The sequence below is a fragment of the Myotis daubentonii genome, chromosome Y, assembly GCF_963259705.1.
Source record: "Myotis daubentonii chromosome Y, mMyoDau2.1, whole genome shotgun sequence".
NCBI lineage: Eukaryota > Metazoa > Chordata > Mammalia > Chiroptera > Vespertilionidae > Myotis > Myotis daubentonii.
Genome location: NC_081862.1, coordinates 16,917,481 through 16,933,079, shown reverse-complemented (window position 1 = coordinate 16,933,079; position 15,599 = coordinate 16,917,481). Strand labels below are relative to the sequence as shown.

General features: G+C 42.5%; 1 protein-coding gene across 1 annotated transcript in view; it reads left to right on the top strand.

Annotated features, from left to right (window-relative positions):
• The window catches only part of LOC132225556 (probable ubiquitin carboxyl-terminal hydrolase FAF-X), a 273,762-nt gene that overhangs the window by 97,232 nt on the left and 160,931 nt on the right, over positions 1 to 15,599 (top strand). The window contains 1 exon segment of the mRNA XM_059680650.1: positions 12,613 to 12,819. Within this exon segment, the coding sequence (XP_059536633.1) occupies positions 12,613 to 12,819 (207 nt within the window).

Here is a 15,599-nt window from a genome sequence, read left to right as displayed (position 1 = left end):
GTTGGTTCTTATCTAACTTATAGAAAAAAAATACGTAATATATAGAAATACAGTTGATTTTTTAAAGTTTGTTTTGCATCCTGCAACCTGTTAAAAATTAGTAACTTGTATTTTTTTTTTTTTTAAATCCTCACCTAAGGACATTTTCCCCATGCCTTTTTATTTTTAACTAGAGGCCTAGTATACGAAATAGTGCACTGGGATAGGGAGATTCCCTCAGCTTGGCCTGCACCCTCTCGCAATCCGGGATTCCTCAGGGTATGTCCATCTGCCAGCTTAAGGCTGATCTCTCTTGCAGTCCAGGGCTCTTGCAGTCCTGCACCCATCACTCCTTACCTTCCACCACTGCCACTGTGCTCTCTAGCTGTGAGCCTGGCTTCTGGCTGAGCCACACAACCCTTATGGGAGCACACTGACCTTGAGTGTCTGCCCCCTTGTAGTTAATGCGCATCATAGGAATGGTTTGGTCAATTTGCATATTAGCCTGTTTTTATATAGGACTAGAGACCCGGTGCACAAAATTCATGCACAGGGGGAGGAGGGAAGGTCCCCTCAGCCCAGCCGGCACCCTCTTTAATCCAGACCCTTTTAGAGGATGTCCAACTGCCTATTGGGCCTAAACTGGCAGTCAGACATCCCTCTCACAATCCTGGACCGATGGCTCCTAATTGCTCCCCTGCCTGGTCGCCCCTAACTGCCGCCCTCCTGCCAGTCTGATCGCCCCTCACTGCCTCTACGTGCCGACCTGTTCAACCCTAACTGCTCCCCCGCCCCCCCCCCCCCCCCCCCGTGCTGGCCAGGTCGCCTCCAACTGCCCTCCCCCTGCTGGCCTGGTCACCGCCAGCTGTACATCTCCCCCCACCCCCCCACCAGCCTGGTCGCCTCTTCCTGCTCCCCCTGCCGGCCTCGTCGCTCCCAACTGTCCCCCTTGCTGGCCTGGTCGCCCCTCATGGTCCCCCCGCTCGCCTGATCCTCCCCCCCCCCCCCCCCCCCCCCACAGCTTGCTTTGCTTGTTCAGTTGTGTGTTCATTTTTCACGGCTTCCCCTGCCGGCCTGGTTGCCCCACGCAGCCTGCTGTTCAATTGTTAGGTTGTCCCTCACTAACCCCCCTGCCAGCCTGGTGGTAGGCAGCCGTCTTATGAGAATATGAGGGTCAATTTACATATTACCTCTTTATCATATAGGATGTTTTTTGTACTCATTGAATAGAAACTTATCTGGCCACTAGGTAAAGCTAGCAATAAAATTACTGGTCCACAGTGTGTTAATTTAGGGAGGGAGAAACAGTGAGTGAGAGAGATACTGAGAGAGACATAGAGAGAGATCTTTGTGAGAGAGAATCATTGATTGGCTGTCTACCACATACACACCCCAACCAGGAATCAAACTTAAAACCTAACCCTGTGCCCTGACAGAATCAAACCCAACACTATATTCTGGTACGGGACAATCAACTGAGCCATACCAGCCATGACACAAAATTATTTTCATAAAAATCTAATTAATTTATTTCTGTTTGAAGATCACACTCTTGTTTTGGTGTCAGGACTAAGAATTTGTTGCCTAGGTGTAAATTCCACAAAATTTCTCCTATGTTTTTTTCTGAAGGTTTTATATTTTATACTTAAGTGTAGATGAGAAGCTAAAGATTGCAGTGGATTTTTGTCTCTTTGTAACCTCTATATTTCCATTGTTCTAGCATTATTTGGTGAAGTACTGTCTTTTGTTTTCCTACATTAGAATACTTTTGCACTTGGGAAAATATCAGGCATACTTTATGGATATACTTTTAGGTTCCTTATGTAATTACTTTTGTCTGTTTCTTGATTTCTATTTTCATGTATGTTTTGGAATCAGGTTAACAGAATCTGAGTTTTTTCAAAGTAATTATTCTCATTCTTTTGCCTTTGCATATTAATTTCAGTATATTCTGGTCCATGTGTTTGGAAAATCTTGTTTGGATTTTATAAGAGTGCTTTAAACTTCTATATTAACTTGGGAAGAATTAACCTTTTTCCTATCACAAGTCTTCATTCCATAAACACTGTATAATTCTTGGTTAATGTAGATCTTTTGAATTCCTTTTGTTGTATAGTTTTAACTTACAAATTTTATGCATGTTTTATATTTTATACTTGTGTTTAATTTTTTTAATATGTTTTTTATTGATTAAAATATTACATATGTGTCCTTGTCCCCACGTTACCCTATACCCGCCCCCCCCCCCCCCCCCCGCTCATGCCCTCACCCCCCCGTTGTCCGTGTCCATTGGTTAGGCCTATATGCTTGCATATAAGTCCTTTGGTTGATCTTTCCCCCTTACCCCTCCCCTCCCCTACCTTCCCTCCAAGGCCCGACAGTCCAATCAATGCCTCTCCGTCTCTGGATCAGTCCTTGTTCATCAGTTTATGTTGTTCATTATATTCCACAAATGAGTGAGATCCTGTGGTATTTATCCGCTCTCCAGTTCCATCCATGCTGTGGCAAATGGTAAGAGTTCCTTTTCCTTCTTCCTCTTCTTAAAGAATACCTTTCAGCATTTCATATAATGCTGGTTTGGTGGTGATGAACTCCTTTAGCTTTTTCTTATCCGTGAAGCTCTTTATCTGACCTTCTATTCTGAATGATAGCTTTGCTGGATAAAGTATGCTTGGTTGCAGGTTCTTGCTATTCATCACTTTGAATATTTCTTGCCACTCTCTTCTGACCTGCATGGTTTCTGTTGAGAAATCAGCTGACAGTCATATGGGTACTCCCTTGTAGGTAACTGATTTTCTTTCTCTTGCTGCTTTTAAGATTCTCTCTTTATCTTTTGCTCTTGGCATTTTAATTATGATGTGTCTTGGTGTGGTCCTCTTTGGATTCCTTTTGTTTGGGGTTCTCTTTGCTTCCTGGACTTGTAAGTCCATTTCTTTCACCAGGTCGGGGAAATTTTCTGTCATTATTTCTTCAAAAAGGTTTTCAATATCTTGCCCTCTCTCTCCTTCTGGTACCCCTATAATTCTAATGTTGGTACGCTTGAAGTTGTTCCAGAGGTTCCTTACACTATCTTCATATTTTTGGAATCTTTTCTTTTTTCTTTTTCGGTTGGGTATTTTTTGTTTCTTTGTATTTCAGATCTTTGACTTGATTCTTGGTATCCTCTTGTCTGCTGTTGGATCTCTGTAAATTATTCTTTATTTCAGTCAGTGTTTGCTTAATTTCTAGTTGGTCCTTTTTCATGTCCTCCATGGTCTCACTATACTTATTGAGGGATTCATTAAATTTATCGGCGGTTTCCATAAAATTCTTGAAAATCCTTATAAACGTGGCCTTGAACTCTATATCCAGTCGTTTGCTTTCCTCCGTTTCTGCCATTTGTGACCTGTTTCTTTGTCTCCGCATTTTGGCTGCTTCCCTGTGTTGATAGAGTGGCCCTGCGCGCCAGGTGTCCTGTAGGGCCCAGTGGCTCAGGCTCCCCAGTTACCTGAGGTGGACACTCTTGGTGCCTTGGTTGTTGTAGGATCATGGAGGAATTGACCTCCAGGCCAATTGGCTGTGAGAATCAGCTGTGTCTGAAGTGGGAGAACGTCTGTGCTGAAGACATCCTTATGGGGCAAGACTTGCTTCAGTGGGGCTTTGGTGCTCACTGAGTCTGCTCCCTGAGTGTGTCCCTTATGGATCTGAGGAGTTGCAATCTGGATGGTCCCCCTCTGACCACTGGGTACAGCGGCTCCTGGATCTAAGGAGGTGCTAATTCAGCCTCTGCCTGAGGCCACACAGCAGGAGCCATGAAGAGGCTCAGCTGTGAAGCAATGCAAGCTGCTGCGGGGCCTTGGGCCTTCTCTTGGAATTTCCGGGTCTGCCTGGCTCGGCTGCAGTTAGGTACATTCACATGCAAAAGCCTCTGCCGCAGCCTGGGTGGGGCAGGGTCTCAGGGAATCCAAGGGCGGAGCAAGCAGCTATGGCGGAGCCTCAACCCTGCCCTAAGGAGTCGAGAGTCTCAGTGTCCCGGTAACGGCTGCAAGCACCTTTGAGGGAAAGTCGCCCTCAAGTTCGCCCGCTGCCCGACCGTCCAGCTTCTCCCGTATGAGTCCTGGGTCCCCAGAGACTTCCCGGAACCGGAGTTCAGAGCAGTCGGGAGCTTGTGATTCAAAAAAACAGCCGCGTCCTCAGGTGCCACTCCCTTTTCGCACGTGCGCGTGAGCCACCGTACCTCTGCACTTCACCTCCGCAGCTCCTCTGGCTCTCAGTGTGCTTTTCTTTCCTTCTAGTTGTAGAATTTACCCTCAGCCAGCCTTCCTGTTGTTCTGGATGATGTCCGCTCTGTCCTTTGCGGTATTTTTCAATTGTTGTGGGAGGCGGCAATTTCCCGGTGTTTATCTATGCCGCCATCTTAGTTTCTCACGTGTTTAATTTTTTATATTTACTGTATTATCAATACTATTTTCTATAATTTTATTAATACTGTACATAAATATTTAATTTTTGTTTCCTCTGTTTTTGACAGTTTTTGCATAGGGACATATTGTCGAGTAAGACTCCCTCCACGTTCTGCGTGGAGTAGGGTTCAGTATCTGAAAGAGGAGCTGAACAACAAATGAGAGAAAAAGACAGGAGATAATTTTGCAATATTGGGGGACCAGGCGGCAAGTCCCGAAGGACTTCCTCCCATGCTCAGGCCGCTCCAATCTTTTATTGATCTGGAGTAGCCCTTAGGGTAAGGAGGTTTCAGTGACACACAGATCAGCAGACAATTTCCAGGAATAGACAAAGTATCTGATTAGCTCATCAATAGATTTCCAGGAGTATCTGATTAACAATAATCAACAAGGATCTACATAAGTATCTAAGGAATTAAGTGAACTAAGGTGGGGATGCTTCAACTATTATTACCTAAATTAACTGAGTGGTTCCTAGATTAACTGGGTGGTGCACAGCCCTGACCTTTGCTAGGACTTTCAAGTCCTGACCTTTACTAGGACTTTCAAGGGCTACTAGCTTTTGGGGGGTCTCTGTCTAAACTCAGCTAGTGAAGACAATGAATGGACTCCGGCAACATATCCTATCTAATAAAAGAGAAAAATGGTAATTGGCGTACGACGATACCCTTTTCATTGGCTAATCAGGGCTATATGCAAATTAACTGCCAACTAAGATTGGCAGTTAACTGCCAACATAGGCGCAATGCTGGGAGGCCAAAGGGGAAGGAGGGAAGAAGCTGCCTGCCGCTGACTGCAATCGGAAACCCAGGCGGCAGCCAAGAGCCAGAGAACCGAGCTGCCTTTGCTCGGAGAAGCCAGGCCTCCTTTGCCGGCTTCTGTGATAAGAGAACCTGGCCGCCTTTGCCGGCCCTGGGCCAGTAATGGGAGAAGCTGGGTGGGGCAGGGAAGAGGCGGATGTCTGCCTGGCTTCTCAGATCACTGATCACCAGTGATGGGAGAACACCCAGAGGCAGGGCCAGAGGCCAGGCTGCATAGCTGCCTGGGGACACCATCTGGACCCCAGGGGCGACGCAGCCAGGCCCCAGAAGGAGACCCAGGGCCCGGGGCTGAGTTGCAGCTGTGGTACGCAATCCAGTGCCTCGGCTGAGGAGACCCAGAAGGAGACCCAGGCGCCGGGGCTGTTTTTGCCGCTGGGGCACGCAATCCGGTGCCCAGGCTGAGGAGACCCAGGGCCCAGGGCTGCGTCGCAGGTGGGGCACGCCATCCGGTCCGGGTGCGATATAGCCAGGCCCCAGAAGGAGACCTAGGCACCAGGGCTGTATCGCTGCTGGGGCACGCGATCCAGTACCTGGGCTGAGGAGACCCAGAAGGAGACCCAGGGGCCTCGCAAGAGGAGAGTCTCCATGGTCAGATGGCGTGGTGTCGGGACAGTAATAAAGACCCGAGGTGACTCAGATGCCTGGCCACAGGGTTAGACCAGCCAGCAGGGCCTTTCAGTTGGGACTGGGGTGGGGGTGGGGCGAGGGAGGCAAGCCGGAAATAGAGAACTACAACTCCCAGGAGGCTTAGCGGCCAGGGCCTGGGTGCCTGGCTGTGAAATCGGATGGGTTGTAGTTTCGCAAGCCACTTTAAACTAGAGGCTTGCAAGGTTGGAAGTTCTGCGTCGGGAGCCAGGGAGAAATGGAGCTGGAGCAGAGAGAGGGGTCCATGGCAGCTGTGGGCTTTGAGGAGTTCTCAGCACCTCCCTGCTGGGAGCTGGCGCTGCCTCCGCTGAAGGTGGTCACATCCTGGAGAGCGAGCTTGAGACCGAAGTGGAGTTCGTGTCTGGGGGTCTGGGCAGCTCCAGCCTCCAGGAGCGAGAGGAAGAGGAGGAGGCAGCCTGAGGCCAGCAAGGGCGGCGCCAACAGGAACTCAATCGCAGGAAGTACCAGGCGCTGGATCGGCGCTGCAGGGAGATTGAGCAGGCGAAGGAGCGGGTCCTGAACAGGCTCCATCAGATGATATAGAGGATAACATGGAGACTCCAGCAGGAGCGGAGGTTCCTCATGAAGGTGCTGGACTCCTACGGTGACAACTACCGGGCCAGCCAGTTCACCATCTTACTGGAGGACGAGGGCAGCCAGGGCAGAGACGCCCCCAACCCAGGCAACGCTGAGAACGAGCCTCCAGAGAAAGAGGGGCTGTCCCCGCCCAGGAGGACGCCAGCGCCCACAGAAGCCAGCAGCCCGGCCCCTGGCGAGGGGCCCAGCAGTTGGAAGAGGCGGCGAGTGCCATAGGAAGGGCACTGGGCAGGAGTCCCGCTGACTCCGGAGCTGGCCCCCGTGCAGATAAAGGTGGAGGAAGACTTTGGCTTCTAAGCCCTCGAGGCTCTGGACTTAAGTTGGGTTTCTCGGGGGCCAGACAAGCTGCTGCCCTACCCCACCCTAGCCAGCTCCCCCTTTGACTGACCCCCCAATAAATGGACCCGATGCAAAAAAAAAAAAAAAGCTTACAGAGGCATGTTTATAGGATCAAATAGTATAAATATAGATGTGACAGGACAATAAAAAGAGAACCTGGCTATGATGATAACCTGAATGCTGCCTTTGTGTCATTCCTTCTTTGGGAACCCCTGGACCTGCTGGGGCTGGACCCCAACATTCCTCTTCTTATAAGGACTTCAGTGAGATGGGCTAAGGGTCCCACTGGAACTGCCACAATTTAATGTAATCCCCTCTTTAAAGATCTTATCTCCATATACAGGTACATTCTGAGGTTCTGGGGATTAGGATTTTAACATACATTTTGTTGATTACCCAAATCAGCCCTTAACAACCAGCATGTTTCAGAAAGTAGATTCCTACAGGGTTATTTACCAAACATTCAGAAGTATTTTTAAAAGAGCTAAGCCCCTCGCCCACCGTGTGGGCCCCTCCCAGCGAAGTGCGAAGGCCTGGGTTCCGGGCACCGGAGGAAAACTGGTGCCAGCAGCCAGGGGAAGGGGCCCCCAAGGGGCCCCAGATTGCGAGGGGGCACAGGGTGGGCTGAGGGACCCACCCGAGTGCACAAATTTTTGTTCACCGGGCCTCTAGTAATCTTATAAGAAGAGTTTTACTTCTTCCTTCCCAATTAGAATGTTTTTTATTTGTTTTTCTTATTTAATTTTACTGGCTAGAATCATCTTTACCTGAAATTGAATAAAAGTGGTTAGAGCAAACATATTTATTTTGTTTTGATATTAGGAAGATAAAGTCATCAGTATTTAACTATCAGCAATTAGCTATATGTTTTCTTCTCTTTTTTAAAAAATATTTTTATTGATTTCATAGAGGAAGGGAGCGGAAGAGAAAAATAGAAACATCAATGAGAGAGAAACATTGATTGGCTCCCTCATGTCTGTCCCCTACTGGGCATTGAGCCCGCAACCCAGACACGTGCCCTGACCTGGAATCAATGCTTAACTACTAGGCACATCGGCCAGGCTGTATGTTTTCTACAGATGCCCTTTACTTGGTTGAGAGAGTTCTCTATTCCTATTTTCTGATAGTTTTTGTCATGAATACATATTCAGGTTTTTTTTTGGTTTTTTTCATATTCAGTTTTGTCTACATTGATTTATATATCCTAACATTTTCTTTACTCTGTCAGTGTGTTGAATTACAAATTATTTTTCAACTAGAGGCCTGGTGCACAAATACATGCATGGGTAGGGTTCGTCACCTGGCCGGCGATCGGGGCTGATCAGGCCAGGAGGTGGCCAGCCAGGGGGAGGGGCCACAGGAGGTTTACTGGCCATGGGAGTTTGGCTCTGGGATCCCACTGACCACCAGTGGGCATCTCCTGCCTTGAGCGTCTGCTCCCAGTGGTCACTGTGGGTCATAGCTACCATCTGGTCATAACGGTCCTTTAGGCTTTTATATATATAGACTAGAGGCCCAGTGCACAAAATTTGTGCATAGGGCTTGGCCCTTACAGCTGCATCAGCTCGCCTCGGCCCTCACAGCCCTGGCTTTGTCCAGAAGGACATCTGGTCTAATTAGCTTATTACACTTTTATTATTATAGGTAGTTGAAACAGTCCGGCTAACATAGCTCAGTGGTTGAGGGTTGACCTATGAACTAGGAGTTCAGTGTTTGATTCCTGGTCAGGACACATGCCCAGGTTGCAGGCTCGATCCCCAGTGTGAGCAGGTGGCTATATTCAGGTCCCTTAAGAAGACACCTGAATCTAATTTTGGGTCAATTTGGACCCATTTATTTTATCCTGATTTTCACAGCTAGATCTAGTGGGGACTCTTTTTCCTTGTATTGCGCCACAGTTTGGGAAACCCACTGTGGGGGTGGGATCCCTCAACCTTTTGGGGGGTACATACACACATGAGATATCCTGCCAATTTTTTTTTAAATATATTTTATTGATTTTTTTACAGAGAGGAAGAGGGATAGAGAGTTAGAAACATCGATGAGAGAGAAACATCGATCAGCTGCCTCCTGCACACCTCCTACTGGGTATGTGCCCGCAACCAAGGTACATGCCCTTGACTGGAATCGAACCTGGGACCTTTCAGTCCACAGGCCAACACTCTATCCACTGAGCCAAACCGGTTAGGGCCCTGCCAATTCTTAAAACTCGTGTGTGTCCACCATGTTTCGTGTCTCCACAGTCTATAGACTTAGAGTCTTCCTTACATCCTTAGTTATAGGAGTAATTTTAAGGTCGTGTTCAGGTGATTCTCAAGGTGGTTATTCTATAATTTAGTTGTAATTTTAATGTGAGGCTATCATTGTGTTTACTTACTCTTCCACCATATTAACTCTGTAACTTTTTTAGGCCCTTCAAATGACTGGGGTTATTCATTTAAGCATTTTATCTCCCGACATATGTACTGGTATCTAGTGTTCTATATTTCTTTCTTACTACTGCTTTCTTAATTGTTTACATAGTATGTAAATTTTGGTATATTTGATTTTTTTGTTGTTTTTTGTTAATCCTCATCCAAGGATATTTTTCCCATGGATTTTTTTTTTTTTTTTATGGAGTGGATGAGTAGGACGGAAAAGGAGATAGCGGTAGAGACAGAGAGAAACATTGATGTGAGAGAGACACATCTATTGGTTGCCTATACCGGTTCTAGGGATCATAACTGCAAACTAGGTACATGCCCTTGATCAGGACTGGAATCCACAACTCTGGTGCCAGGGTTGGTATCTTTAAAACATAGATAGATATTTGGTTTTCTCATAGTAGAATATTTTTCTGACATACTTTGTTTTTGTTTTTCAATTATAGTTTGATTCCAGTATGATTAGAAACACTTTGATGTTCATTCTTCTAATTTGTTGATGTTTGTTTTCTGGCCAATGAAATTGTCCATTTCATTACATTTTCTGTGGTTATCTTCAAAGAAGGTGTATTCTGCTGCGTATGGGTGTAGTGTTTGTATAAATGTCAATTAAATCCTGTTGATGTTCTTGTTGAGTTCTATATTTTGTCCATTTTGTTTTGTTTTATTCTGTCAGTTGTTTAGGTTTTTATAATTATGGATTTGCCTTTTCCTCTGAATTTTATCAGTTTTTGTTTTACGTGTTTTTCAGCACGCACATATTTGATGCATACATATTTAGGATTGCGATGTCTTACTGATTTTCTAATCTGTTTTCATTATATAATGTCGTGTGCTCACTCTGATAATGTGATACTGTGAAATCTGTTTTATCTATGACTAATTTAGCTCGTCATGCTTTCCTTTAATGTTTCTTTATCTTTTTGCACTTTTTTACTTTCAACCTGACTGTATTTTATAATACAAAGAAATTAACATGTATACTACTGTGAATATTTCTCTCTTCTCCACATCCAGCATGGCTAGAGAGCGGTCCGGTTCCTTAGTAGGGGCATCTGGGAATTGGGAAAATGAAAGAAACAGACACAGAGATGGAAGAAAAAAGCTGGGGCCGGGTGGGACCACTGTCCTCTGATGATGAGACAGGAACAGGGACCCAGAGCCAATTCAGCGTGTTTATTTTATACAGCAAAAAATAGGAAGTTTTACTAAAAGTCAAGACAAAGGAGATTATGTGCATTCTTGGGTGGGCCCGAGTCATATTCACTCCTGCCTTTTGGCAAAGCGTGTTTCCAGGATGTGGTTTTGCCAATGCCACTGGATTCAGCTGATAGTAATTAAAGAAATGCCCATGTGCCTTTCCAGGCTTGCTCTACCCAGTGATGGCGAACCTATGGAACGTGAATTCATTTTTTTTGGTTGAATTTTCTTTGTTACATGGCATTTAAATATATAAAATATCAAAAATATAAATCTTTGTTTTACTATGGTTGCAAATATCAAAAAATTTCTATATGTGAATGGCACCAGAGTTAAGTTAGGGTTTTTCAAAATTCTGACACGCTGAGCTCAAAAGGTTCGCCATCACTGCTCTACACACTACTTAATGTGATTATTGATATGTTAGGGCTTAAGTTTGCTATCTTTCTTTTTGTGTTCTTTGTTCTTTTCAGTTTTCCAATTTATTTTTCAACTGAGGGTTATGTGTACATTTTTTATATTTTTATCACAGCTTTTCTTTGTAATGGCTGCTTTAATATCTTTGATAATTCTAACATTTGTCATTACTTATTGTTGAACTTTTTTTTTTTTCAATATAATATCTTCATGATTCTTGCTATTGAATAATTTGCAACTGAAACCTGGAAGTTTTGATACTGTGTTATGAGATTGTAAGATTATTTCAACCTTTTAAGGGTTGTTGTGTTTTTACCACCCAAAAGTGTTGTATGTGTTTTTTTAATCTTTAAACAGAAATTCTGATTAAATTCAGTATTAATTCAAACTCTCAAACATGTATTGGCTAAAACCAGTAGGTGCATCAGAGAAAAGCAGGCAGCTCATAACAATTCTTTGGTGGAAAAATATGGTTCATACTTATACAAGCTGCCCTAATGATTAATCAAGCCCAAGTTTTGTTTTTCAAAGTAAATTTTAAGATCTATCAAAAAATCATACATACACCCTCAACAAGAAATCATACAGATGAACAGGAATAGGTCTAGAGACAAATGGCAGGGGTGGAGAGGTTTTTTTTAAAAAAACCTACATACAAATTTTGGACCATGAAAAGGATAACCTAGCACACCCTGGACCAGTCAAAAGACCAGGAAAAGGATAACCTAGAATGACAGAAATCATTTAGAAAATGACTGTTCTATTCCAAGCCAACAGTTCAGGAAAAAATGTTGGTCCATGAGTAGGAAGCCTGGATTTCATAAGGCTATAACAAAGTATATCAACCCCTTCTGGGGTAACATAAGAAAAGGCTAAGAAGGGGTGGAATTTGTATGTAGAAATTAAGAATGTTTTTTATTATATATAAACAAATTATATATATATATATTTTTTTTTAAATATATTTTATTGGAACTGGAGAGCATTATGCTAAGTGAAATAAGCCAGTCAATAAAGGAAAAATACCACATGATCTCACTCATTCGTGGACAATAGAGACCATTATAAACTTTTGAACAATAATAGATACAGAGGCAGAGCTGCCTCAAACAGATTGTCGAGCTGCAGCGGGAAGGCCGGGGAGGGTTGGGGGGCAGGAGGTAGGGGGGTAAGAGATCAACTAAAGGACTTGTATGCACGCATATAAGCATAACCAATGGACATAAGACACTGGGTGATAGGGGAGGCTAGGGGACTGTCTAGGGCGGGGGGATAAAATGGATACATATGTAATACCCTTTGTAATACTTTAAGCAATAAAAAAAATATATATATATATATATTTTATTGATATTTTACAGAGAGGAAGGAGGAAGGGAGAGGGATAGAGAGTTAGAAACATCGATGAGAGAGAAACATCTATCAGCTGCCTTCTGCACACCCCCCACTGAGGATGTGCCCGCAACCAAGGTACATGCCCCTGACCGGAATCGACCCCAGGACCCTTCAGTCCACAGGCCGACGCTCCATCCACTGAGCCAAACCAGTTAGGGCAATAAAATATATATATTTTTAAAAACTGATATTCTATACCCATTAAACAATAACACCTCTTTCCCCTCTTCCACCCTTCTAATTTTTGTTTGTATGACTTGACTGTTCAGTTATGGTATGTGTGTCATTGGGAACAATAAAATATAAATACATGCATGGGTTGTGATATTTATGTAATTTAAATATATTTTCTAGGCAAGTTGGACAAATGCAAGTAAGAAACAACGTGAAAAGCTACTTGAGCTGATACGTCGTCTTGCAGAAGAAGATAAAGATGGTGTGATGGCACACAAAGTGTTGAATCTTCTCTGGAATCTCACCCATAGTGATGATGTACCTGTAGACATCATGGACCTAGCTCTCAGTGCCCACATAAAAATACTAGATTATAGTTGTTCCCAGGTATGGGAGAACTTTTACTTACTGCCTATTTTTTCTGACTTTTTCCTTCACAATTAAGGTGGTGTATTTACAGAATAATTCCTTTTTTTTAACTAGTTTTGGATAATTCACTTATTTTTGTTATATAAACTTAGTTTCCTCCTCTTTTGTCAGCAACTTTTTGTATCATTTAGGCTTTTTACCTACTTGCTAAGAGTTTGTATAAATTAAACAATGTAGTATGGTAGTATTATGATCTGTGAAAAAATAGATTAGGAAGATATTTTGCTCAAGAAGTTAATAAAATTAACCGAATTTTCTAAATAGTGTCTTTATGAACAAATCACAGCAGTTTCCTTACAGGTAATTTAAGTCACTTATGTTCACTTATGTTGACTGATTTTAAGTATGAATTTCATACTAAATTTTACTTACATTCTTTTTTGTTAAATATATGTTTATTGATTTCAGGGAGGAAGGGAGAAGGAAGAGAAATAGAAATACCACTGATGATAATCCTTGATCGGCTGCCTCCTTCATTTCCCCTACTGGGAATGTAGCCCGAAAGGCATCCATGTGCCCTGATGGGAATTGAACCATGACCTCCTGGTTCATAGTTCGATACTCAACCATTGAGCCATACCAGTCAGGCACAATAATGTATTTTAGTTAAAAAAAAAAAAAAGACAGGATAGGGTCTAACTTAAGGACAGGCATTCTGCTTGACTTTTAATCATGTCAATTGAGGTGAAGAGATGCTTTCAGATTTGAAAACTCTAATTTTAAAGGTTCAGAAGTATTTGTTGAACTCACTGCCTTAAGCAAAAAAGTACCATCGTATATACACACACATATTTATAGAAATAAAAATTTAGAGAAGAACATTTTTACCTGAGATACTTGAAAAATTAAGATGTCATTCTTCATAGTCTGCACATTATTTAGTCCCACCTGTCCAAATAAAACTAATTTTTTCCAGTTCTGAAGAAGATATAAATTAAAATTTGTTCTAGCCACTTTTCTTAATAAGTAGTTCAAAAATAGAGAGCTTTTTTAAAAAAATATTGCAGACTGCAATTATGTATTTGAAGCTTCAGGTTTTTCAAACAAAAAAACAACTGCCCCAGCTAGTTTGGCTTAGTGGATGAGCATCAGCCTGCAGACTGAAAGGTCCCAGGTTTGATTCCTATCAAGGGCACATTCCCAATTGTAGGCATGATCCCAGTAAGTGGTGTGCAGGAGGTAGCCAATCAATGATTGTCTCTTGTCATTGATGTTTCTGTCTCTCCCTCTTCCTTCCTCTCTCAAATCAGTTTAAAAATTTTTGAAAAAGAAAAAAAAACACCTAGTTTAGTTGCCAATGTTGTACTACTACACTTGGTTTTGACTATTCATTAAATATTCATTCAGCATCTCAAATGCTTATATAAACCTTGATTTTAGATTCTATTTTATTAAGTAGAGAATTGTAGAGAATTAGCAGTATATTTTCTGTAGATGCTCAATTCTTTCTTTAATTAGTTATTCATATAATTGTATGGCTCAGTGTCTTATATGTTGCCACATTAATAGTTACTGGATTTCATGAAATTTAGTAAGAGTTTTCCTTTTGTAACTTCAGCCTTCATTTGTTATCATTATGGAAAACTTGTAAATATATCACTGTTTTTGACCTACACAAGGTGCTTTTAAGAGTTATTGACATATTAAATATTCATTAAATATTTTAAATTTTTAATATGTAGGAATTCAGACTAGTAATTTCACATTCATAAATTTTTCCTAGAAAGTGATATGAAAACAGCATAATATGTACAGACTAGGATATATTCCCCCAAGTGAGACCTTAAACATATATGCAGAATTGCCTTTTCTTTACTATGCATGCAAAGAAATAGTTATTTCAATTAAAAACTTTTTAGGTACTCAAACCTGAACTTCTCATGACTAGTGATCCTAGATTAGTCAAGTAACCCATGGCAGAATATTAGAAATGAACTTATAACATACTTCATTCAACATTCTTAACTTTTCTTTAGGTGACTAATTGCACTATTTTATTTAACATTCACTGTATATTGATTTTTTTTTTTTTAGTGATTTTTTAAAACTATTTTTTTATTGATTTCAGAGAGGAAGGGAGAGGGAGAGAGAGATAGAAACATCAATGATGAGAGAGAAACATGGATCAGCTACTACCTGCACACCCCATACTGGGGATTGAGCCCACACCTGCGCATGTGCCCTTGACTGGAATTGAACCCAGAACCCTTCAGTCTGCAGGCCAAAGCTGTATCCACTGAGCCAGACCGGCTAGGGCTTTAGGGATTTTTTTTTTCAAGTTACAACAACTTGGTTTTGTTGCTAATGTCATCATAGGATATTTTTTTTCACCGAGACTGGGAGAGAAAGAGAAAGAGCGATATGAAAAAACATGAAAGTGAGAGGGCAGGTGAGGGAAACATGGATGTGAGAGAGAGAAAAACATGGAGGTGAGAGAGACATATCAGTGGTTGCCTCCCACAACTCTAGATGCGGATCAAACCCACGACCCTTCAGTGTGCTGGCTGAAGCTCTAACAATTGAACACAGCAGTCAGGGATATATTGTTGTTTTTTGATGAGATATAATTGTCAGTGTTTCTTGCTCTTTTTAGAATCATACCCAGTATATGTTAATATTTGGGATTCTATGTTTATCTAAGTTTCATAATACGTAGAAACTTTAAGAACAATGAATAAAATACAATACACATGTTTAATCATATTTTTAAAAATTGTCTGTGATTGTACCTAAGGTTG